This window comes from Pinus tabuliformis, chromosome 9 (assembly GCF_031772625.1).
Source record: "Pinus tabuliformis cultivar Carrire ecotype Pingquan chromosome 9, CPIR1, whole genome shotgun sequence".
In the NCBI taxonomy this organism is placed as follows: domain Eukaryota; kingdom Viridiplantae; phylum Streptophyta; class Pinopsida; order Pinales; family Pinaceae; genus Pinus; species Pinus tabuliformis.
Genome location: NC_142307.1, coordinates 1,718,141,919 through 1,718,168,545, shown reverse-complemented (window position 1 = coordinate 1,718,168,545; position 26,627 = coordinate 1,718,141,919). Strand labels below are relative to the sequence as shown.

Genomic DNA, 26,627 nt, shown 5'->3' with positions numbered 1-26,627 from the left:
CATCCCAGAACAGAACTGACTGCTTCAGCTAAAATTCCTTCAAACTTCATTCATCAAATATAGTAATGGAAAATCATGAAGCAACAAAACAAGAAGCTTAACATTTAAATTTCCAACATAAATGGAAAATGTATTTACATAACAACATCTAAAGGGGCACAGATTAATTACATACCAAAAGACCATGAAAATCAGATAGTTTCTGTGGCCTCCGCCAAAGGAGAAAATTAGAATTTGTAAATAAAGATTGTTGTTGAGAAGAAAGGCCCATAAAAGCTTTCCTCTGAAGAACCAGTTGATTAGAACTCCGTCTTCTGGTGCATGATAGATATTCCTGTGACTCATGTAAACCAGACACAGCATTCAACTCCGAGAAGAATTGCCTAGACTTCTTACTGTCTGCACTGAAGGTCAAGCGAGACAGTGATTTTTGTCTGCCTTCCAGACATCTACAGACCAAATATCAATTAGGTCAGTAAAATAGCAAAAGAAGTCTATACAGAATTAACATCACAGTAGAGGAAGATCACAATGGTAAAGAGGCATCTAAATAAACTTAAAACTAAAAAGTTAAAAACTAGTTTAACCACATAACAATAGATAAAGTTGAATTTGGTAAATGATCACTCTGACGTAATTTTTCAATGAAAAAGAGACATCAAAACATTTTATCCCCAATAGTCTTATAAACTGCAATACAATTTGGAATGCTGAACCAACATCTGAAAAATAACATGGAAACAAATATCCAGAACATTTATCAGAATCATATCTTGCCTATTTATACAAAGCCATCAGAAAATATCAAGATCAGGAGGAAAGATAATCCAAATGGTAGAACATGTGGAGAAAATTACCACATAATTCCAGGCATGGAAACATTTATGTCAGATGAGAATACCAAAGAATTTGATAGATAAGAACATCATTAAGTGTAATCATTTGCAACCGCAATTTAAAATATAGCATATTACTCTTGGGAAAAGAGTAAAAAGATGCATCAAACTAAATCATTGAAGTAGCAATGTCGAGGAAACAATCTTCCAGCGAAATTTTATTACGGAAGCCCATGCATAGGTCAACAAAACAGACCTTTGTTCATCCAACATGAACAATGTATCTAAAACAAAAATAGCCGATACACCTTGTCACAGTAGATGATTCGTTGGAGGAGCTAGTACTATTTCCTTGTTTGGTATAAGACTATACAGGGGTTTCCTTGAAGAAATTATGGAGCCTTCTTTGTTAAATCTAATGACCTCAGAATGGCTCTTTGTCCTATTGAATAGGACTACTTACACTTGGGTAAATATAATACAGACGAATTCTGTATGCAATGGCTGCCAAACTGAGAGTTATGTCTTCATTTTTTGCTTGACTTATCTTCAAGGGATTGAGGAGCTTGCAAAATTAAGAGTGTTTGATGGAAATCCTCTAGATGATATTGCGAACACAATTTCTTACAGTGTGGATCAAGCCATGCACTCTGCACAGATGGTTTTGACCTATGTCAGTTTTACATTTCTGGCTTTTTGGATCAAGTACATGGGCCAATATTCAAGTATATTGTCTGTATAGTCTTTCCAATACAGATGCTATATTTGGTGGAGTTTTTGTTCATGGTCTGTTTGGATCATTTCCATTGCCTCTTCTTGAGGATTCTTCTACAGATGATTCTTGGCCTATTAAACTGGATCCTTCTCTATTGCAAATTGATGTACCTTCTATCAAGAATTCCTCTACATTGCTGCACTTAATGGGTTCTCTTTATAGTGCATGTATGGTGATGCATTTTGCCCATTGGTCCCTCTATCTTCTAATATGTCATGATCTCATTATCTTATTATTTTTATTATAAAAGATACTTCTTGTATATAGGGAAAATATTTACATCAGCACCAAAAAAAGGGGAAATGAGAAGGCTATATACAATGGAATTTACATTCTCCTCCTTTATGCAACTAAAACAGCTATAAAATCAGAATAAGAGGCATGTTCTATCAATTTGGCGTCCTTAATCAGCAATGCTCCTTTTGCCAGCAGTTGCATATGCCATACATACATCATCTCTCCATAACTAATAAAACGCAGCCAAAAAACCAAGCCTCCTTTCATATACATATTTGCAGCATAGCTTCCAGAGAACAAAAAAATGCAGAAAATATTTACATCAGCATCAAAAAAGGGGAAAAGTGTTAAAATTGGCAACTAGGGCCAGACTCCACATGGGTCATCTTATTTATGACAGCTGATATTTTTCTTGGATTCCTCTCTCCGAGAGGTGTAGGATTGATCTAAAGATCATCCGATAACAACATGTACAATGAAGTTATGAATTTATAATTTTATTTTGATTATGGACAAATTGTCAAGGTCTGCCAGCAAACTTATGTAGGCTCAGAAGTCCAACAGTCACGTCTATTCATCCTCAACGTTTGCTATAAATACATGATACATTAACCTCATTTGGAAACACTCATCTTCACACTTCTCTCCCTCTCTCTCCTCATTGATTGGGTACAGATTTCTGGGCCTCTCTCTCTCCACACGTCCGAAATTTCAGGAGACCGAACTTCTGGACAGTTTGACCAAGCATGCATTGACCTCCTTTGACTGTGTTTTTGTGAGGGCTATCTCTGTTTGGGCAGGCTGCATTTCTGGGCACAGAAATCAAGGTTAAACGTTGACTATTGACCAGCATTGACTGCAGCTAGGGCTGACCACAGGTGGGCTGTTTGACCAGACTTTGACTGGGCTGAATTTGACTATTTTGAGCACTGTTTTATCTTGCTGTTTGGAAGCCGAAGTTCACCAATTTGCTGAAGGTCAAATCTGCCATGTTGACCAACGTTGACTTTTCTAGTTAGGGCTCTTTTGTTGTTGTTATAAATTATCAGATTTGTAAATTGTACTCTCTCTGCTGAATTATTGAGGACTAAAAAAAGATTGGATCAAGGGTTTCCCCACATTGGGGTTTGCCCCTGGTTGGTGCCACATCTTGTGTTCTCTTGTCTTGACTTGTCTTCTATTGTTTATGTTTATGTTCTATCTGCATTTTACTATTATGTTGATGTGATTGCTAATCTGAATATTGATATTGGGCTAATAAAGAAATTGAAGTAAAATTGCTCTAAAGCATAAAACATACCATTGTTGCCTAAAATCAGCATGGTATCAGAGTTGAGGTGAAGACAAAGCCCAAACAAGAGTGAAAGAGCAATACCAAAAACAGTTGGACAAGGACAAAAGGTTCAATGGGTTCCTCATCCTACTTCCCTCTTGAAGACAAGCTCCATGATAAATCTGACTATCATGGATGGAAGATGTGTCTTGATTTGACTTTGGAAGAAAAAGAAGTGATAGATTATGTGCTGGGTAAAATCCCTGAACCTCCTTCAAATGCATCAGCTACTGCGAAGACCAAGTACAATAGGGCTGAAGTCAAAGCAAAGATGATTATTAGGGATTCCATTGACAAGCATCTGGTGGCCTACATCTCCGAATTGAAGACCTCCAAGGAGATATACAACAGGTTGGTCGGCATGTTCAAGGTTAATAATGCTAATCAAATTCTATTTCTCAAGAATAAGTTGAAGGATATTAAGAAGGGCAAGGACGAGGATATTCAATCCTATTTCTTGAGGATTACTAAGATCAAGAATGATCTACTCTCAATTGGAGAAGTCATTCCCGACAGGGAACTTACTCTCACCACCCTTGGAGGACTCCCACCTGAGTGGTATGTATTTAGAACCACCGTCCTCAACAATGATCGAATTCCAGGGTTTGAAGAATTGATGTCGAGATGCATTCAAAAAGAAACAAGAATGGTGGAGCAGGAAATGCCTTCTAATAGAAGCAACCACACTGCATTCTCCGCTCATGCCAAAAGGAGAAATAATGCAGGGTCTAAAGGTCATTTCCATGGAAAGCTTGGATCTAAGGGAGGAAGGAAGAGCGGGCACTTTGTTTGCAATATGTTTGGCCACTATGCAATGGAGTGTCCAAATAGAAGGGACACATAGCATGATGACAATCACAATCATTCCAGGGGCAACTTCAACAACAACAATCAAAGGAATGGCAAGTCCAATGGCAAAGGAAAAAGGAATACGGGACAAGAAAGAAATGGTCAACCCTCCAAGAAATCAAGGAACTCTAGGTATGAAGAATCAAATGTTGTTAACAATAAGCAAAAAGAGTACTATCTTATATCGGCCCTCTCCACTGCCTCTCCTCCGAATAGTTTGGGAGATTGGTTGATTGATAGTGGTGCCTCAAGGCACTTCACCGGATACAAGGAAGCCCTCTCTAATCTGATAGAAAAATATACAAACGTGGAGATCATCCTTGGAGACGATGCCACCTATCCCGTGAAGGGAGTAAGGAATGTTACCCTTCAATTGAATCAAGGTAACACTATTCATTTGGAAGAAGTAATATATGTACCTGATCTCAAGAAGAACCTAGTGTCCATTTCAGCCATGGATGACAAAGGATTCAAGGTGGCATTCATCGATGGAAAGGTAAGTGTTTGGAAAAGAAATTTTAAAGATGCTTTTACTCTTGGGTTCAGGGTTGACACTTTGTATCTAGTTGGAGGAAGTCCATTGGGAGCCATGTCTTGCGACACATCTATACAATCTAAACTATGGCACCGGGGGTTTGCCCATCTTCATTATAAGGCCCTACCCGATGTGAGACAGATGGTTGCAGGTATGCCTAAGTTTAAAGTAGAGCATGAGTATGTCTGGGATGTGCCGAAGGAAAACTTACAAGGGGACCATTCCCCTCAAGTAATACCAAGACCACAGATATATTGCAATTTATCCACTCCAACATATCTGGTATGATGCCCGTAAACTCTTTGGGAGGATACTTATATTATCTCACCTTTACGAATGATTATTCTCGCAAGACCTGGATCTACTTCTTGAAGAAGAAGGATGAAGTGTTCACCTGGTTCTGACACTTCAAAGCCTTGATCGAAAACCAATCCGGGAAGAAAATCAAGATATTGGGGACTGATAATGGGACCGAATACGAATCCAGTGAATTCCAAGATTATTGCAGAGCAGTTGGCATTAAGAGGGAGATTACAACACCATACACTCCTGAACAGAATGGTGTGGTTGAAAGGAAGAATCGCTCTATTGTAGAAGCAGTTCGTGCCATCCTTCATGATCAAGGCCTTCCGAAATTCTTATGGGCTGAAGCTACAAATACCGCTGTGTATGTTCAAAACCGATGCCCTCATTAAGCATTGAACTCCAAGACTCCCGAAGAAATGTTCATTGGTAAGAAGCCTGATGTCTCTCATTTTAGAATTTTTGGAAGTCCCGTATGTTTTCATGTGCCGAAAGAGAAAAGAAGCAAATTGGGTGCATTTGGGAAGAAATGAATCTTTGTGGGCTATAGTGAAAATTCTAAGGGATATAGAATTTATGTGGTTGGTCAAAAAAAAGTTGAGATAAGTCATGATGTCACCTTTGACGAAGATATGGCCCTCGGGAAGATCAACAACCTTTGTATCCTAAGGAAGGACAAAGAAGCTGATACCGGAAATCAGGGTGCAAAAGAAGGCGAAACAATGCCTGAGGTTGATGAACCTATGGATCCTATTGATCCTCCTCCTCCAAAAGGAGCCCCTCATGACTTAGGGAGACTCTCGAAGATGCCAAGAGACACATTGCACCAAGGGGGACTTTCCGTGAAAGCAAGAAGTCGAACAGGTATTAAGGATATTTGACAGCCATGAACACTATCATTCAAAATGAGCCTTCATCATTTGAAGAAGTCGTGAAGCATCAAGTACATGAAAATGCTTCTTTATTGAATACCCTTGAGGTAGGGTAACACCATACAATCACTCCTTAAGGAAGGGGAACACTCCACAAGCCATATGCTTGCCAATACAATAATCCTTGACATCTCTCAATGGGGAGTCTCTAGCGTCTATATAAGCTTCATACATACAATACCATGGGTCATTAACATGGGTCTCTCAATACCATATATCTAATACAATGGACTTATCACATTATTCCTAACTACTTATGGTCCCTTACATGATGCGGGTTAACCACTTTATTTATTAACTATGGCCCATCACATTATTACATTATTCCCTTGGGAACCTCCCTCTATACCGCATGATATCCCCCCTAGGTATACTACATATATGCCTTCCCCCTTCTGCATCTGGATGCATCTCAGCTTCTCCTCAAGAAACATCTTCTGCTGCTCAGAAGTTCCCTGGTATAACGTGGAGAGAGCATCCCACATCTGTTAGGTAGTAATTTAGTTAATTTAATTTAGTTTATTGAGTTTAAAATTATGAATTTGAATTAAATTAATTAATCCCAATAAATTAAATTAATTTGCAGATTCTTGAATCAAAACCCTACAAACATCAAACACCATGGACCTGGCTATATTTCTCGGCATTTTCCTCTTCCTGGTCCTTTTTATGGTTATTATGGTGCTGGAGAGTAGGAAACGGAGGGGCCAAACTGAAGAGGGGGATGAAGAAGCTAGAGAAAGTCGAATTGGTGAAAAACCCAGTGAGGAGGAGCTGGAAACTAAACAAGACCAAACTCCATTGTGGAAATATGTTAACAGGGCTGAAACAGGGAGAGGGGGTGGAACCACTAAATTTCATTGCCCCCATTGCAACATTGATTACACAGGTTCATACACCCGTGCTAGAAGACACCTCTGCGAGAAAAGGCCATGGGATGGAGACAAACAAATAGGAATCAAAACTTGTACAGCGGTGTCAGCAGTGGATAGAGCCAAATACATAAGGGAAGAGGCTTCCACAGATCAAAAAAATCAAGGGGTTTCTTTGAACCAAGCTCACAATCACAAAGAACTCCTTCAGCATCCTCCCAAGGCAGTGGATATGGAGGCACAGGGTCATCATCTTTAAGGCGTAGAACCATATCAGATTTCCTTGATGAGGGGTGTAGGAATGATGTGGATTCAAAGGTTTACAGGTTTCTCTATGCATGTGGGATACCATTCAATGTTCTTCGCTCACCTTATTGGCACGAAATGGTTTCTGCCATAAATGATGCCCCTAAAGGATACAAGAGCCCTGGGTATGACAAGGCAAGAACCGTTGGCCTTGATCATGAAAAAGCAAAAATATCACATTCTTTGAATAGAATGACAAGTTCTTGGACTGACCATGGGGTGTCCATTGTATCTGATGGATGGACAAATGTAAAAGGCAAGCCACTGATAAGTGTTCTTGCTGTGTCTGTTAGTGGTCCCATCTTTCTGACTGCACATGATTACTCAGACAAGTTCAAGACCGCCATGAACATTGCAGAAGCATTACTTGAAACAATTGAGCGTATTGGGCCATACAATGTCATCCAAGTCATCACTGATAATGCTGCTAATTGTAAGGCAACGGGAGCAATTATTGAGGATAAATACCCTAACATATTTTGGTCTGGATGTTTGGTTCACACATTGAACCTTTTGTTGCATGATATTGTCAAGAACAAAAATGAACAATACCAATGGATTGGTGATTTGTACAAGAAAGGCAAACAAATGATAAAATTTATTACAAATCATAGCAATACCCATGGCATTTTCCGCAGTCACTCGAGATTGGAGTTGTTGAAGATTGCGAAGACCATATTTGTTAGCTATTACCTCACCTTCAGGCGCCTTTTGAAGGTAAGAGAGGCATTAGCTAGCATGGTATCAAGCCCACATTGGCAGGTATTAAAGGAAAGGGCTACAAATGCAATTGACATGGGAGGTTTTGAAATGGTGGAGGAGGCCGCTCTTGATGGGCAGTTTTGGACAAGTGTGAGGCAGGTATTGGATTTCACCAAGCCAATTTATCACATGATTCAGTTTGCAGATACAGACAAACCAGTGATTGGCGAGGTGTATGAGCAAATGGATACCATGTTGGGGGAAATAAAAGATATTGTTCATAATAGAGATCCCAACTTGTACAAACTGATTCATGATTGTGTGTGTGAACGGTGGAATAAGCTTAATCTTCCACTACATTGCTTGGCGTATATCCTTACGCCAAAATACTATTCTACATCTTGGTTGGGCCAACCTGCAGCAGGGGGTGGGGTTAGGACCAAACCCCATTTAGATCCAGAGGTAACTAAAAGATATTTGGAAGCATTAGAAAAGTTGGTACCTGACAGGGAGGAATGTGCAGCTGTGCGCCTTGAAATAGGCAGATACTTCAGTGGCACTAGTTTGTATGGTAACTTCCATGCAATGGACGACAGAGATAGATTTGATACTCTCACATGGTGGGAAACATATGGCGGCCAGGGACTTTTGCCAAAATTGGCAAAAAAAAGTTCTTTCACAGGTTGTAAATACTTCTTCTGCAGAGAGGTGTTGGAGCACCTACAGCTACATACATAATGTGAAAAAAAACAGACTCAATGAAAACCGAGCAGAAAGCTTGGTTTATGTGCACTACAACTTGAGGTTGTTGAGTCATTACTGTGATTGGGCTTATGAGGATCCCACATATAAAATTTGGGACAATCACCCAGAGGATGACAATTTGGGGGATGGCATTGTACATATTGAAGAACTAGAAGAGGAACTTGTAAGGGATGAAGATGAAGCAACTGCAGCAGCCATGCCACCTCCACCTCCACCTCCACCATCCAGTAGCAGTGCTCGAGGTCCGAGTCTTGTTCCTTTGTTGTCGCCACCTCCATCTACACCCTCACGTGGAGGTTCTAGTTCTGGTCGTCGGTCTATGCGGGAGACTCCTAGAAGACCACCACGACCTGCTTATACTCCTGGAGACTCTCGTGCATGTAGATTTACAGTTTACTTGTCTTTTTTAGTTTCTATTAGACTTTAGTTTTCATAACTGTTGAGTTTTGAGTCCTTGACTCTTGACTCTTGACTCTTGACTCTTGACTCTTTCATATCATAATGATATTTTCTGTAAACAATATATCACTGTGACAATGAAAATTTGAAGTTTGAAGTTGAGCCTTGGCAATTATAACTCATTGGTAATGATTGTGAATTATGAATATGATGCTTCGTGAAAGACTAAAGTTGTTTCATTTCATTTCATTATTCATGTTTCATTTTATTAATTTACAACATTTCATATCATGTTAACAGTTAGAAGTTAGGACTTAGAAATATCTTAGATATTACTTCTTGTAATGGTTAAACTTAGCTTACAAGTACAACTTTGGTGATCAATGATGATAAATATTATTGAAATTTCAATTTTGAAAGCTTGAAGTTGAAACTTTAAGATTGAATTTGATGAATCATGATTCATGAGACTCAATATGTTGCAGTTGTAATATGTATTTTACTAACTTGTGGACATGGTTGATGACGATTATAATTTCTAGATGATTGATGTGATATGGTTCAATGATCAATCTATGTTTTTTTATGTTTTTTATGTCTAATTCATCATTCTACATGTTTTTGTTGACATATTGTTAGGATATTCCGACACATAGGAAATAGTTAAGTATAACTTGGTCTAGTATAGAGTTAGGTACAGTGTGTTTCTTTACTATGTACATTTTGTAACTTACAATCCGACGGTCACGATATGTAGTGATCCGACGGTTCATTCTCTCCTCGGTATTATCGACACTTGATTCGTGGCTTAACACCCGATTGGTGCATGATCTCTATTTAAAGAGCATGGAGGGTCATTTGTAGGTTAATCGTCCATGAGAGAAGCTTATGTAAATTTTCATTCTTTTATTAATAAATTGCCTGAAGTGGCCGCGTTGGCTCAGGTCGTGGACTGTTTCCCTCTTTGAGGGTTTTAACCACGTCAAAAGTACTGGTGTATTGATCTGTGATCTGTTTGTGAGCGGTGTCCTTTGGTGTTCTGTCTGAGGAACTTACCCTGTAAATTCCTACATGGTATCAGAGCTATTTGAGGGCCGCGTTCGTCGATGATCCAAATCTGAAGCCGATAGAACTGCATCCAACTACCGTTTCCTAGATCTACTGTTTCTGACTGCTTTCGGGCCGAGAGGATTGCTCTGTTGTGTTGGGAGCATCTGTTCCAGTGAGGAACCCCTTTCGTTTCACGCGAAAAGGTTTCCAGTAGCCCTAGCTGCGTCATTTTTAAGATCTGGAGGTATACAGTGTTTATTTGCAGTTTACAGTTATTTTCTCTCTGTGTATTTCAGTTTCGGTTTATTTAGCTTTTTTTTATTACCGGATCTATACCCTTCATTTCTGCGTATGCTCTTTACCCCGCAACTCTGTGCGATCTAGGCAAATCAGAAACAGAAAGGAAGGATTTTTCTTATGCGTATGCTCTTTTCTGCTGCGCCTTAGTGCGATCTCAGAAAATCAAAAACATTGAGGAAAATATTTAGTTTCTGGCTAAAGCTAACTTCGAGCCGTAAGGTTCGTTTTTTTTTGTATGTCCGTGTTGGGTTTTGTGTTTTTTTGTTTTGTAGGGAAAAAGAGCTTTCTCAAAGCAAGCACGCAACCCAAAGCTTCAACCACCTCTCTCTCTCTCTCTCTCAAACTTTTTGTATAGCTCAATTGGTCCAAAGCTAATTTATGAGAGTAGAGGTCTTGAGTTTAAGTCTCCTTTTTGTGGGGGCGGATTTTTCATTTCCACACATTCCCGCATTTTGTCGGTGACTTCATCAAATTTTCTTCAAAAAGCCATAACTTCTTCATCCGGAAGCCGTTTTCAGAACCGTTTTTTTTTAAACAGCCTAATTTTTCAAGATCTTTCCATTGGAACACTTAGTTTCAGCATCTATAGCTTCAATTTTTGTTAAAATGGAAAGTCCATGCCAAGTTATTCTTGACAGCACCAACTACTTCCAATGGTGGTCCTACATTGTCGATTTACTTAGAAGTAAAGGTCTCTACAGAATAGCCACAGGCCAAGAAACCAAACTGAAAGATGAAGATAAGGCAGCTAAATGGGAAAATAGGCAAGATCAAGCACGTGGGTTGATAGGGATGTCTATTTCTCCAGATCTTAGATTCCATATTGCAGAACTTGATACTCCTGATGAAGCATTAAAACAGATTACTAAAGTTTTTGGAATAAAAAATGAACTTAGAGCCCATCAACTTGAAAATGAGTTGCTTACAATGGACCCCAATAATTTTTCTTGCATTGAAGATTTTTTGTCCAAGTTCAAGACCCTTAGACTTCTCTTGGAAGGTGTTAAGGTTAAGAAAGAAGATAGTAACCTTATCTATTCCATTCTTACTAAGTTGGGACCAGCCTACTCTGTGTTTGTTTCCACCTTCCATTCTACAAGAGAAGCCTTCATTTCTCAAGGACAAAACTACAAGTCCCCTTCCTTTGATTCTTTTTGTGATTCTTTAATAAGAGAACAAGAAAAACTCTTACACCTTGGTCTTCTTAATCTTGGAAACTCTTCTAAGAAAGCGTTAGCCGCCCAGCAGCAACCAAATCCAAAGAATCCTAAGAAGTTGTATCCTAAAAGGAATGGTCCTAAACCAAACAAGGGTCCTAAGCAATCTCAGCCTCAAAATGAAAAATCATTTCCACAAAATGATAAGACAAATAAAAACAAAGGGAAGAAGACTGATAGACATTGCAACTTTTGTAATCGAGATGGCCACTTAGAATCCAAATGCTTTAAGAAGATGGAAGCCTTGGAAGCAGCAATGAAGAAGCATAACATCCATTTGGAGCACTCTTCAACTTCAACTTCATCTTCAGAAATGGCACTTTCTGCATGTGGTTGTCAAGCATCTCGGTCTGGCTATGCACTAAATGTATCTTCTTCTTCTCATTCTCATGAGTGGCTCATTGATTCTGGAGCTTCTTATCACATGGCCAAAAACAAAGCCATGTTTTCTTCTTTAAATGATTGTAACACCAAAAATATATATGTTGGTGATGATAGATCTCTTAGTGTTGTAGGGACTGGAACTGTTCATATAGACAATGGTCAGTTTAATGATGTATTATGTGTTCCAACCTTATCCTGCAACCTTCTATCTGTATATCAGATAACCCATTCAGGTGAAGGTAAAATCGTTGAATTTTCACCTCACGATGTTGTAATTAAGGACCTAAGAGATCCTAGACAGATTTTAGCTATTGGCATTGCTGATGATTCTACAAGGTTGTATAAGTTTCACAACTTTGGGTCATCAAATCTTCCCTCAGTATTTGTTGCTCATAATGATGAAGTGAGCAAACTTTGGCATGAGCGATTTGGTCACTTAAACTATCGCTCTCTTCAGAATCTATGTAAAGAAAATATGGTGACAGCTCTTTCAATGGTATCTTGCAGAGATGGTGTTTGTTCCGGATGTGTACTCGGAAAACATCATCGGGACAATTTTGAAAAACGTGCCTCTTGGCACGCCTCAGCCCCTTTACAGCTCGTGCATAGTGATTTATGTGGTCCACTTCCAGTTGTTTCATTCTCTGGCTACAAGTATTTCTTAACTTTCATTGATGATTTCTCCAGACGCACTTGGGTATACTTCTTAAAACTCAAGAGTGAAGTATTTAACATGTTCTTGGCCTTTAAGGCCTTTGTTGAAAAACAATCTGGACATCAAATTCTTAAGCTAAGATCTGATAATGGCGAAGAATATGTTAACAACAAATTCATCAACTTTTGCACTGAGAATGGAATTCAAATGCAACATACTGTTCCATATACTCCACAACAAAATGGTGTAGCTGAAAGGAAGAATCGCACCTTAAAGAAATGGCTAATTGTATGCTTCAATCTAAAGGACTTAGTCTTAATTATTGGGCAGAAGCAATTAACTGTGCAAATTACATAATAAATCGCACTCCTACTAAGGTTTTAAAGAATATCACTCCAGAAGAAGCATGGAGCTCAATCAAACCAGATGTAAGTCACTTTTGTGTTTTTGGAAGTGAAGCATGGGCCCATATTCCAGATGAGAAACATAAAGCTTTAGAACCTAAGAGTGAAAAATGTATTTTTGTTGGATATTCTGAAGATGTCAAAGGATATAGACTTATTCCACTTAAGTCCAAAAATGTTATCATTAGAAGAGATGTAAAGTTTGCTGAAAATATATCGGCCTACGAGCCTAGTTCGGCGGATGTGCCACCTCTCCCTATCTCTTCTACTTTTGAAAATATTTCTTCTTCAGATGATGAAAGCGAGGATGAAAATCCTCCCCCACCTTCTCAGGATCCTCCTTCAGCTCCTCAGCTTCCAAAATGGGTCTGTGCTACTCGGGATGCAATAGGTGATCTTGTCGGTGATCCTACAGATCAGCGACGTACACGTTCTCAATTTGATAGAGCCTCTTCTTTACTGGCTCAAGCTTCAGTGAATTATGATCCTGACACCTTCCAGATTGGGAAGCAGCTATGAATGAAGAATATCATTCATTATTGGCAAATGATACATGGGATCTTGTTCCTCTACCAAAGGGACGAAAACTTGTTAGATGCAAATGGGTTTACAGAACCAAGTATGGACCAGATGGGAAAGTTGATAAACATAAAGCTCGTCTTGTTGCTAAGGGTTTTTCACAAGTTGAAGGCATTGACTACACTGAAACCTTCTCCCCTGTTGCCAAAATGAACTCTATCCGCCTTGTTCTTTCCCTTGCTGCCTCTTTCAAATGGGAAGTCCATCAGATGGATGTTAAATCTGCCTTCTTGCATGGGGACTTGCATGAAGAAATCTATATGGAACAACCTATTGGCTTTATACAAACAGACTCCAACCCTGTATGTCGGCTTAAGAAATCCCTTTATGGTCTCAAGCAAGCTCCTCGAGCTTGGTATGCCAAAATGGATAACTTTCTTTTAGAAAATGGCTTTTCTAGGTGTCATTCTGACAATACTGTCTACACCAAGAAAGTGGGCAAGTCTCTTATCATTCTTGTTCTTTATGTTGATGATCTTATCCTGACTGGTAGTGATCCCAACCTTATAAACCATGTGAAGTCTAGCCTTAAAAGGAAGTTTGAAATGACAGACTTAGGACACTTACATTATTTTCTTGGTCTTCAAGTCTTGCAATCCAAGGAAGGTATTTCCCTTTCCCAGTCCAAGTATGCCTGTGATATTCTACGCCATTTTCACATGGAAGACTGTAAGCCAGCCCCTTCTCCCTTTCAGTCTGGAGTCAAACTTTCAGTCACTTGTACTTCTCCTGAAGTTGATGCTACCTTATACCGTCAACTTGTAGGAAAACTTTTGTATCTAACCCATACTCGTCCTGACCTTTCCTTTGTCGTTGGCCTTGTTGCTCGGTTTATGCAAAACCCACATGAAAGTCATTCGAAAGCAGCTAAAAGAATACTTCGTTATGTTCGAGGTACAGTTCAGTTTGGGATTCATTACAGTGCCGAAGCATCTCCTCTATTGGCTGGTTTCACTGATTCCGATTGGGCTAGTGACCCTGATGATCGGAAGTCTACTGCAAGTTATGTGTTCACTCTTGGTTCAGGACCTATTACATGGGCTTGCAAGAAACAAGGTGCCATTTCTCTTTCTTCAGCCGAAGCAGAGTATCGTGGTGTCGTAGAAGCTAGTAAGGAAGCCTTGTGGCTTCATCAGATCCTGTCAGAGTTTGGCTTTCAGCAGCAGCATCCGACTACACTTTGGTGTGATAATCAAAGTGCCATTCAACTATGCAAAGATCCAGTCCAACATCAGCGCAGCAAACACATTGAATTGCACATGCACTTCATCAGAAAGCTCATCCACGACCATGTTCTTGAAGTGCAATATTGTTCAACAGATGATCAAGTTGCAGACATCTTTACAAAGGCTCTCACAGAGGCGAAGTTCACTAAACTTCGATTTATGGTTGGAGTTCAGGAAGTTGTCACTAAGGGGGGATAGGCTCTAGTGCCTCCTTCCTTCTCCTATTGTGTCATATTTGTAAATCCTTCAATCCTATCCCAAGTTGTTCTTAAGGGGGGATGTTAGGATATTCCGACACATAGGAAATAGTTAAGTATAACTTGGTCTAGTATAGAGTTAGGTAAAGTGTGTTTCTTTACTATGTACATTTTGTAACTTACAATCCGACAGTCACGATATGTAGTGATCCAACGGTTCATTCTCTCCTCGGTATTATCGACACTTGATCCGTGGCTTAACACCCAATTGGTCCATGATCTCTATTTAAAGAGCATGGAGGGTCATTTGTAGGTTAACCATCCATGAGAGAAGCTTATGTAAATTTTCGTTCTTTTATTAATAAATTGCCTGAAGTGGCCGCGTTGGCTCAGGCCGTGGACTGTTTTCCTCTTTGAGGGTTTTAACCACGTCAAAAGTACTGGTGTATTGATCTGTGATCTGTTTGTGAGCGGTGTCCTTTGGTGTCTTGTCTGAGGAACTTACCCTGTAAATTCCTACACATATATGTATCAAAAATTAAAAAATATAAAAAGTATATATATTTTTAAAAAATCGCTCCCGGATTCGCTCCCAAAACGGGAGCTTCTGAAAATGGTCGCTCCCGCTCCCGCTCTCAAGCAACATTGCTTCCTCCGGATCACTGTCCCTGCCTCTCACTCACAGCTTCGATCTTTGGCTCTCTCTGGCAACTAACTGTTGCTACTCTACAAATCGAACTACTCAAGTGTCTTCTCCATCACCACATCGACCTCCTCTTATAATCCTCTATTGGAGAACCAACGGCTAATATTAAAACTTAATCAATGGCTAGAATCATCTCTGAATCGATTCGTGTGAGTTTTTAGATGATTCTCGCCTTGACTTAATTAATACTGATTAATTAACCATATTCCCTAAGTTTAGACTTTAGGAAAATTTTAAAAACTGGTTAATAATCTAATTAAGTCATTTCTAGGCGGAATTTCCATAAACGAGTTATGGGTTTTGGAGATCTCATGTATTCTAGCCTCTCCAACAAATTTCATGGCTAGAACACATCTAATGCTACAAAAACTAACAAAGTGCTCACCAGGAAGGGTGAGTGAGTGCTTGCTAGTTGAGGGTCGCAACGTTTTCGCCTAGGCGGTGGCCATGGGATTCGAGGACCGATCACTCTGAAAGAGTGATTCCTGATATGTTGATGACATTGCGATGGGTTTGGTACTGCCCCAGATATGGCCGCTAGCAGATGATGATGATAGATGATGATGCTGGTAATAATGGATAAACTTTTTCTTTAGAGAAATTTATTAAATTTGAGAACATCTATGACAGTGATTATGAATACCTGCCTAGTTAAGAGGGAGAGTCGAATTTGTAACTATGGTCAATATTCATAATGTACTTTTGGTCACTAGATGTAATTATATTTATTATTGTAAAGCATATTTATAAATGTTTAAGTCAAAGGAAAATTTATTTTGAGTCAAAGTCTCATTGCGACTTTTAAAAGATGTAAATTTGATTTTTGAAATAAAAATTTTGACTCCAAAAGTGACAAGTCAACCTCACTCCAAGTCAAGTCGGCCCTGGCCAAGGGACACATCCATTCACACTAGACAGACCACTATAAAAAGGCAGCTCGAGTTCCTCATTTGGGCACTTCGCATTCCTCACTCAAGATAGTTTCTGGGCAAAGGTAGCAAAGATCAAGAAGGACGAAGAAGGACAAAATCTTATCTCTCTCTCTCTAGCATCTCGCACATGTGACTCTCTCTCTCTCTATGATTCACATCTTTCTGGAGCAACTATTGCAGGAGGGCCAAAAAATTTCTCAGTTATTGGACAACTGTTGGCAGGCTGAAATTTCTAGATCAGAGAGGCAGAACGAAGTGCAGGATCAATTTGGGTGACTTGAATTGGAGGAGAAGACCAAGTTTGACCATAGGTGTAAGTTTGTCTCTAATTGAGCAAGAAAAAATTATCTATTAAAAAGGTTGTTAGGTTTTTCCCCGTATTGGGTTTTCCTAGGGTAAATCTTGTCTCCCTTTTATGCATTGTGATCTTTGTTGTTCTATTGTTCTTTATTGTTGAGTTTCTGAAGTATAATTGTTGAATGATATATATTGGATAAGATAAAAGAAGATCTACATCAAAGTAATTATCAGAATTTCAAAAATATTGTGCTAACCCTAATTCCACTAGAAAATCAACTAAAGGTAGTCAAGTTATATGGCACTAATGAGCCACATTATTGATTATGAGCCCTCTAATTATGAGGAAGCAACAGGAAAGCAGGTTTGGAAGGATGCCATGATTGAGGAATATCATCCATCATGAAGAATGATGTGTGGGAGATAATTCCGAGACCGGAGATGAAATCAATGGTGGCTTCCAAATGGATCTATGAGATGAAGCATGCAGCAGATGGTAGTATTGAGATGCACAAGGCAAGATTCATGGCAAGAGGGTTTTCCCAAAAAGAGGGAGTAGACTATGATGAGACATTTGTTCTAGTTGCCAAGGACACTTCTATTAAAACTATTGTTTCCCTTGCTTTAGTTATGGGTTGGAAAATACATCAAATGCATATAAAGGTTGCATTCCTCAATGATGTAACTGAGGAGGACGTACACATAGAGCAACCTCAGGGCTTTGAAGTGCATGGGAAGGAGTCCCATGTTTGCAGGTTGAAGAAGGCTTTGCACGGACTCAAGTAGGCACTTAGGGCATGTTATTCTATGATTAACAGATATCTGATGAGTCTAAGCTTTACAAAGAGTGATGTGGACCCTAATCTTTATTTCATGGTTGTTTAAGGTGATCCTTTGATCTTAGTACTATATGTTAATGATTTGTTCCTTACTGGGGCAGAGAGACTCATCACCAGGTGCAAGAGAGAGTTGACCTCAGAATTTAAGATGAAGGATCTTGGCATGATGCACTATTTGTTGGGATGGGAGGTGTGGTAACAACCTGGTGAGATCTTCCTTATACAAGGGAAGTACATTATTCAGATCTTAAAGAGATTCAATATGATGGACTATACGTCCATGCCTACACCTATGGTGACCAATCTAAAGAAGCTCAATGACTCAGCTTTAGATTCAGATTTAGTGGATCCCACTATGTACATGCAGTTGATCAGATCCTTGATGTTCTTGGTTAACACTAAGCCGGATATTTGCTTTGCAGTGAACACCTTGAGCCAGTATATGGTTGAGTCGAGGCAGATACATTGAGTTGGAGCGAAACATGTGTTGAGGTACCTGCATGGTACAATTGGATATGGTTTGAGATATGTCTTAGGAGGTGTAGTGAAGCTATAGGAATATACGGATTTAGATTGGGCTAGGAGTGCGAAAGACAGGAAGAGCACATCAAGATGTTGCTTCAGCCTGGGATTGCTATGATAGCTTGGTTTAGTAGGTAGCAAACTTCAATTGCACTCAACACAGCAAAGGCATAATTCATTGCAGCCAGTGTCGCAAGTAAGGAAGCAACGTGGCTTCGGAAGCTACTTGCAGGACTATTTGATCAGGAGCTTAAGCCGAACATGATATTTTGTGATAATCAAAGCTATGTCAAGCTTTCAAAGAATCCAGTTTTCATGACAATTTGAAGCATATTGAGATCAAATATCACTTCATTCAAGACATGGTGCAAAGAGGAGCAGTGGAGCTCCAATACATATCCACAAATAAGTAGATTGTTGACATTTTTACCAAGTTGTCTAGAGAGAAGTTTGTATACTTCAGAGACAAGCTTGCAATGATGTTGAATCCCTCCCTCATTGAGAGGGAGAGCTGATGTTTTTTGCAAAATTAGGGCAAACCATCTCCTAAAGCCATAAAGGACTTTGGCTAGGTCATAAAGACCTTTGACCAAATGAGATGAACAAATTTACCTTTGATACCAAAAGGACTTGGCTAGGTCAACAAGAGGTGAATGTACCAGGGAAATTATAGAATTGTGTTGAATTTGTAACTATGGTCAATCTTCATAATGTACTTTTGGTCATTTGATGTAATGATATTTATCATTATAAAGCATATTTATAAATGCTTGAGTTGAAGGAAAATTTATTTTGAGTCAAAGTCCCATTGCGACTTTTAAAATATGTAAATTTGAATTTTTTGAAATGAAATTTTTGGCTCCAAAAGTGACAAGTCAACTTCCCTCCAAGTCAAGTCTGCCCTGGCCAAGGGACATGTCCATTCACCCTAGATAGACTACTATATAAAGATAGCTCGAGCTCCTCATTTGGGCAATTCGCATTCCTCTCTCAAGACAATTTATGGGCAAGTAAGCAAAGGACAAGAAAGGCAAAGAGGGATGAAAAAGAAAGTCAAATTTTCTCTCTCCTATCTCTCTCTAGAAACTCGCATGTGTGAAGGAATCTCTCTCTCTATGATTCGCAGTTTCTGGGGCAACCGTTGCAGGGGCGAAAGTTTCTAGGTTACTAAGGCAACTACTGCAGGGCCGAAATTTTGGGCAACTGGCTATTTCAGGAGGGCTGAAATTCTGGAAGTGCAAGATCAAGAGAAAAGTGCAGGATCAGTTTGGGTGACTTGACTTGGAGGAGAAGACCAGGTTTGACCATAGGTCTAGGTGTGTCTCTCATTGAACAAGAAGAATTTCTCTATTGAAAAGGTTGTTGGGTTTTTCCCTGTAGTGGGTTTTCCCAAGGTAAATCTTGTCTCTCTTTTGTGCATTGTGATCTCTACTGTTCTATTGTTCTTTATTGTTGAATTTCTGAAGTATAATTGTTGAATGATATATTGGAATAAGTTAAAAAAAGATATACACCAAAAGTAATTATCAGAATTTCAGAAATATTGTGATAACCCTAATTGCACTAGAAAATCAACAAATTGGACAGATTTTCTCCTTAGAAGCCAAAAGGACTTGGCTATGTTAACCGAAGGAGATAGATGTAATTCCACCTTTAGAGCTAGAAGGACTTAGCTAGGTCTTAAAGGATTTTGACTGAAAAGGTGAATGGTCCAAAGCCAAATTCTCTCCCAAGAAGCTAGAAAAATATGGATGCCTAAACTAGGTCATGACCAAGAGGAGATTGATACATTTGCCTAAGGAGCCATAAATGACTTTGGCCAACCCTGGATATATGAGGAGTTACATTGCCCACTCCACGATGGAGTTATATATAGACATGCATCAATATGGCAATCCATGAGGAGTTACATTGCCCACTCCATGATGGAGTTATATATAGACATGCATCAATATGGCAAGCTCATGAACTTTTCTAATGGAGGAGAAATTTCAGCTAAGGGGAAATTTGTTGCAAAGAATACCTCCCTCGCTAAGAGGGAGTGTTGAATTTTTATATAACATCAAGACGTATTCCCACATGCTAAGAGGCCTCCCAAATCGGCCAAGGAAAATTGTGAAAACTAAATTAAAGGTTTAATTTTTTGAGTTCGTGTAGGCTCCAAGTTGACAGATTGGCCCCACCATGGGTGTGACCCTTGGTCAAACCCACTTGACAAGTATAAATTCACCATAAGTCAACATTATTTCAAACACAACATCATCTACACAAGAAATATCCGCACATGTGAACAGAAAGGAAGCAAAAGATCTAAAGCTTGACCGAGTTTGACCAAATTCCAGTTTGACTGAAGTCTGCCCATTGACTGAGGCTGACCACAGACTTTGATCACAGGCTGAGTTTGACCACAGATTAACCACAGGCCGAATTTTGACAGTTGATCAGCATTGATTTTTCTGTTATTGGGTGGTTTGACTGGCTGGTATTTGATCAGGTTTGACTGGTACTTTGGGTTTGGTTTTTGGCACCTATTTCTAGGAAATTTATGTAATTGTGAACCTTGCTGAAAAAAATGTCTACTAGAGGAAAAGTTGTTGGGTTTTCTCCCAAGTTTGGGTTTCCCAAGGAAAATTTGTTCTCTCTATTGTGCATGGCTGTCTCGTTATGTTCCTACTGTTTTTCATCATATTATTGTTGATATTTTCTGTGTATAATTGTTCAATGACATCAGTGGCTTGAAAGATAATGTGATAAAGATCACTAGGAAGTAATTATCGGATCAGAAAATCAGATTCTATTATTCATTCTTATAGAAAATTCAACACCTTTGATACCAAGTTAGAATCTCAAGCCGTACGTGACTAATGTCCCTATGATCTCAACCAAACAAGTAGATTGCAATATTTAATTAATGCTGAAATTGAATTTCAGACTATAGCATCAATCACACATAGTTAGAAATTAAACAACGAAAGCATAAAAATTTCTTGTATGCATAGGTAATTACTCCTTCAAATCAGCTTTCATTCCTTCAAAAGTTTACAAGGAAACCTCCGCACTCTGCCCCACAAAACAGCATGCACAGATACCAAAAATGCCTTGAACTAAGCTTGTACAGCCTGTTGAAAAGCGCAGAAACAGTTGAAAACCACAGAAAGACTTGCAAACCAGCCTATATGGTCTGTTTGAACGATCATATGGACAATTGTACGGAACTATATAGATGGTTGTCTCATACTGTGTGTTGCCGAAGAATGCCTCTTCCCTAGCTGTTTGCTCTTTCTCGTGCTTAATTCCTCCAATGTGCGTAGAAGCCTCTACCTTGCTCTGTTTTTATAGTTTTAGTGGAGAATCTATCTTAAGATTACTCCTAGTCTAGGTAGAATTTTAGACTCAACTGCTAAAAATAAAGCTTGTTGTGAAGTTTTGCTGGGAAGTGGACTTGTAGATATCCCATTGTTGATCTTGTCTATAGGTGTTGGTACTTGTGTTCATGCAAGAAATAAAAACCTAAGGTCTGTCAGAGTACAGTTGGACTCAAATCCCGGTGTTGGTACTTGTGTTCATGCAAGAAATAAAAACCTAAGGTCTGTCAGAGTACAGTTGGACTCAAACCTGGACTCAAACCTTGGGATGGACAAGGAGCTTTTGATGACTTGTAATTTTGTACTTGTGTATATATCAGCATAGATCCATCTTAAATATGGGTCTAACATGAGCCGAGAGGGATCCAATTTCTTCACGTGCAATTTTTTTTCATGAGCTGACATTATTTAAATGTTTTGTATAGTTATTTTTTTTTAGATTTTTTAAAAATTTTACTTTGGCTGACATGAGCAAAATTTCAATTTGGATGAAGGACAAACATCCTTACGCACATCATACTGGGTTGTAGAATGAACCTCTCAGCTCAATGAAGTAAGTGAAAATCTGATTTTCAGCATATGTTCTTATGGTGATAGAGAAGTTTCTGGTGCTGGTTACCCTGATTTAACATAACAACTGACAGATTTTGTTTAATGAAGTGACAAGTAAATATAAGCTAAGATGGCATATTTGTGGCTATAACAAATCTGTTGTTTATAAGTTATTTTCAGATATGATGTGTGTTGGGGATTGTGCCCCTTAAGGCTGCAAACATAGTTCCCTTGAAATACAATTGCTCTTTGCATAATTTTTTGGGCTGCCTTTATGTATTTGGTTTGGTTGTTACCCTAATTTAGATTTCCTACCCAGCCCTAAGGCTGAGAATTCATAGGAAATATATCTGGGGAACCTTGAGGTTGAGGAGAAATTTCTGAATTTGCATTATTGACATTTCCACACTTTCGTTTCAAAGTTCTTCTTCTGCTAGGAATTATTATATAACTCATCATTCTGATACTTGTTATTAGTTTGAGCATTCACTTATAACATACTAGCTGGGTATTGGCTCTAGTTATGCATAAAATGTGATTTGGTCAATTATGTTTCCCTTTATTCTGTAATCCGCAATGCCGAAACGTTCCCATTGTCTTTAATTTTCAAGCCAGGGATCGATGAAATGAATTAATGCAACTCTAATAACGATGATTCGTTATTTTGCACGAAAATTTCTCGAGATTATTCATTATGCCTCTGAAGATTAAGCAGTTATTAATAATTTTGTCTGCAGTTCATCTAGGATTTAAACCATATAAAGATTAAGTAACTAATTGATTATTTGGTCAAGAATTCTTCTTACCTCGATCTTTGATGGAATATGCGGCCAGCGACATCACTCCTAACTCGATTCCTGTAACAGAGCGAGGGCTGAAGACCCCGCGATCGAATCCCCGCAGCGTAGCGATCATCCTGTAGCTTCGCATTCAACGGACATAGAGGTGGAGTCGAGATGACCGTTGTGGCCATTTATGCCTCCCGCCAGAAATGACTGAAACCCTCGCGAGAGAGAGCGCGAGCAAGCGAAACCCTCGCTTTGCTTTCCTCCTTCCCCTGATTCCTTCTATTCAGAACCAGTCGCTTGCATTCTGATAATTTTGTTTTGTTTGAGTTTTATTTGTATTTTCACAGATTTAATGGATGAGTGTAGACTTTCCGGCTGCGGGGCAGGAGTGGCATTTTATATGCCCACGTGGCATCAGAAAGAAGTAGAGACCGAGATTAGGTAGGCAAATAGGTAGAGGTAGAGAGGTTTTGGGAGAATTGTGCTGTTTTGTTTTTTTCAATTTATTTGACTAATGCTGGGGTATATGAAAGATGTCGTCCATGATTCTAGACGGTTTTAGCCATTTTATTCTTTTATTTGATTAATTTTAAAATATTTTATAATTTGCTGAGAATTTTAAAATATTTTATAATTGGATAAAAATATCAGTACAAATTTATGTTAATTTTAAATTTCTCAAATGTGGAAAGAGATTAAGTTTTTAAGAAAAAAAAAAATTGCTCCAAATAGATTTGACATTTGAGGTTAACATGAATCAATACTAATTGTATTTTACATTCATATCTATCTCGGCATTTGATAAGTTGGATAATTATAATAAATAGATTTTTTTCTAAATTATATATGTATATCATAAAAAAATGTATATATAGTTGATATCTCTAAAAAAATGTATACATAGTTGATATCTCTAAAAAATGTATACATAGTTGATATCTCTAGGAGCTCCGTAGATCTGAAGTTCAAGATGTGTCTATGATCATGTATATATAATTGGCATTGAAATATTTTACTCAAAATAATATTTGGAATATTTTATTATCATTCACATTGTCCACATTAAAATGTTTTTTGTTGTTAGTATATTTTTAAGTACATCTCCAGGCAGAAAGTATACATCAATGAGATAGAATCTCTCTCTCCACACACATTGAATTTTTATTTTATTAATATTTTTTAAATGTTAGATATCAACTCCAAATCAGATATTAAAGAAATTACAAATATTTAGTATATATAAATTACAAAGCCACCTATCAATAGGCAAATCGGCAATTATGTCGATTCCATACTAATGTGGGGTTGATTTCGACCACTACCACGATAACCCATAGGTGCCTAGGTATGCCCCTTTGATGGAGGGGATTTTAACTTCGACCCTCCTGATACATAACACTTCAGTTTCACGGGCATTACCACTTGAGCTACCCTCTAAAGGAGCTTATGATGTTGGAATGGTTTATTTAAAACTCCACTTGAAAAAAATTTGTTATTACGATTTTTTAAATGACATATATCAAATCCATATTAAGAATTAACTAAATTACACATCTCACTCATATTAGGGAGTGAAAATATGGGACATTTTTTAATTTCAATTATCTATTTTTCTATTTATGAACATAGATCCATGTTAACTCTATATTTATATAGAGAAATTAAATATTTGAGGTGTAAACCTCTTTTAATACATAGATCCATGTTAACCTTACATCTACGTAAAGAAATCAAATCAAATATTTGAGGTGCAAACCTCTTTTAAAGTGTAAAACTTGAAGAAAGGTTTGCACATTGAGAGATTTGATCCTTCTTAGCACTTGATAAATGATCCATATAGAAGGAATTGCATATCATGTTCATCTTCAGCAACACACTAATAAGATGTTTTAACCATAAAAATAAAAAGTCATTTTTTTTCCTTTATGTAATATAACATAGCTAACATTTAAATATTTTACTCCATATGATCATCCAAATATTTTATTTATGGCTTATATTATCCACATTAAAATAGTTATTTATTATTAGTATATTTCTAAATACAAACCTTCATGAGAAGTGCAAAGCATATATTATCCCTTTCTTTCCCCTCTCTATAGATTTTTTTTTGTTATTACAATTTCAATATTATTTTTATATTTCACATGTCAATTACTATTAACCAATGAAAGAATTCTACATTTCCCTTTGTACTAAAAGGTAAAAGAAACTAAGAAATTATTTATTTTTAATTACTTTATCTCAAAATAAAATTGATATAAAATTAAATGCAAATTGAAACACGTAATTTACACTTTATATTGAAATTAGATTGATTTTTTTTGTTATTAAAATTTCAATATTAATTTTATATTCCACATGTCAATTGCTATTAAACGTGAAAAAATTCGACATTTCTCTCTATACTAAAGGTAAAAAGAGCTTAAAAAATATTTATTTTTAATTATTTTATCTCTCAGAATAAAATTAATATAAAATTAAAGTAGAAATTAAAATATGTAATTAAAAAAAATGTATTTCTATTTTTTAATTTATTAATGTTACATCTCTGCCCATAGTGCATTGCAAAGCACAACGATCTAATTTATTCATATTTGTAAGCTTGAATTTGAATATCTCACAAGCTTAAAAAACTCTAAACTCTTTATGGAAATTATCTATTTTTGTGCATCTATGATGTGTGAAATATTAGATAATGAAAAGTCCATTCTCATCTTTGAAATATTAGATAATGAAAAGTCCATTCTCATCTTTTTACGTCATTATGGCAATTAAATTAATTTATTTATTTTTGTTGAACTTGAAGAAATGATAAGTCTCGTTATTCTATCTTTTTAGGTTATTATGGTAATGAGTATATTTTGTTAAATTTAAAGCAAAAATACTAAACATAATAGGAACATATTATTCACTTGTTTTGAAAAGTTTATAAGGCTGTGTTTTATTTATTTATTTTGATTAAAATGTGAGTTAATGTCAACAAAGTTATCGTGTTAATAACATATTATTTATTTGTTTTGAAAAGTTTATAAGGTGTGTTTTATTTATTTATTTTAGTTAAAATGAGAGTTAATTTCAACATTGTGTTGATAAGGAATGTTTTTATGGGAAAATTCAATCAATCTTAGTTTAATCTTAGAGTATTATATTGTTGGATAAATTAAAATTAAACCCCTTCAATGTAAGGATTGCTGAAGAATATAAATAAGATAGGGATAAGATTTAGAGAGGTTGCTCTTGGTTCTTAGGGTACAATAACATTAATGTAAAGTGTTAGTTTATAAATTTTGAGCATATGGAAAAAATCTCCATGGTTGTCCTTATTATGTAAAGGATCGAATCGAATAAGTCTTAGTGTTTGCTTAGTTAATAATGACAAAATATAATTAAGGAAAGAAAATTAATATGTTCCAAATATAGGGATAAAATTTGATCCAATTAGAAAAACTCTCAAGTAGAAAACAAATTATTTCCATAAATGAGAATCAAACCACAAGACATAATAAGATGATATTTGTTTAATCACTTGCCATGTACATATGACAACATAGAGGATTATTGGTGTCCCTTTATGAAAAATATTCGAAGTTAAAACTTCATTGTTTAATAACAATCATATGGAAACTCTAGTTTTATGGGGAGACCTAAATCTCCATGCCTTTTTCTTCCACCAACTCTCTTGAGGATGATGTACTCCTAATGGATCCATAATAATATATTCAATTCTTTTGGAATATAGGAGCTTGAAGGCCTCGAAGGCCGAACCG

General features: G+C 37.4%; 1 protein-coding gene across 2 annotated transcripts in view; it reads right to left on the bottom strand.

The window, feature by feature from the left end:
• Positions 1 to 23,235, bottom strand: part of LOC149155570 (stromal processing peptidase, chloroplastic-like) — a 308,857-nt gene extending 285,622 nt beyond the window's left edge. For both annotated transcript variants that reach the window (XM_089445727.1, XM_089445728.1), the window contains exons 1-2: positions 22,876 to 23,235; positions 176 to 449 (exon numbers count right to left, since the gene is read on the bottom strand). In XM_089445727.1, coding sequence (XP_089301853.1) covers positions 176 to 449; positions 22,876 to 23,042 — 441 coding nt within the window. In that variant the 5' untranslated portion in view covers positions 23,043 to 23,235. The remainder of the gene's footprint in view (positions 1 to 175; positions 450 to 22,875) is intronic.
• Between the last annotated feature and the right edge of the window lie 3,392 nt (positions 23,236 to 26,627).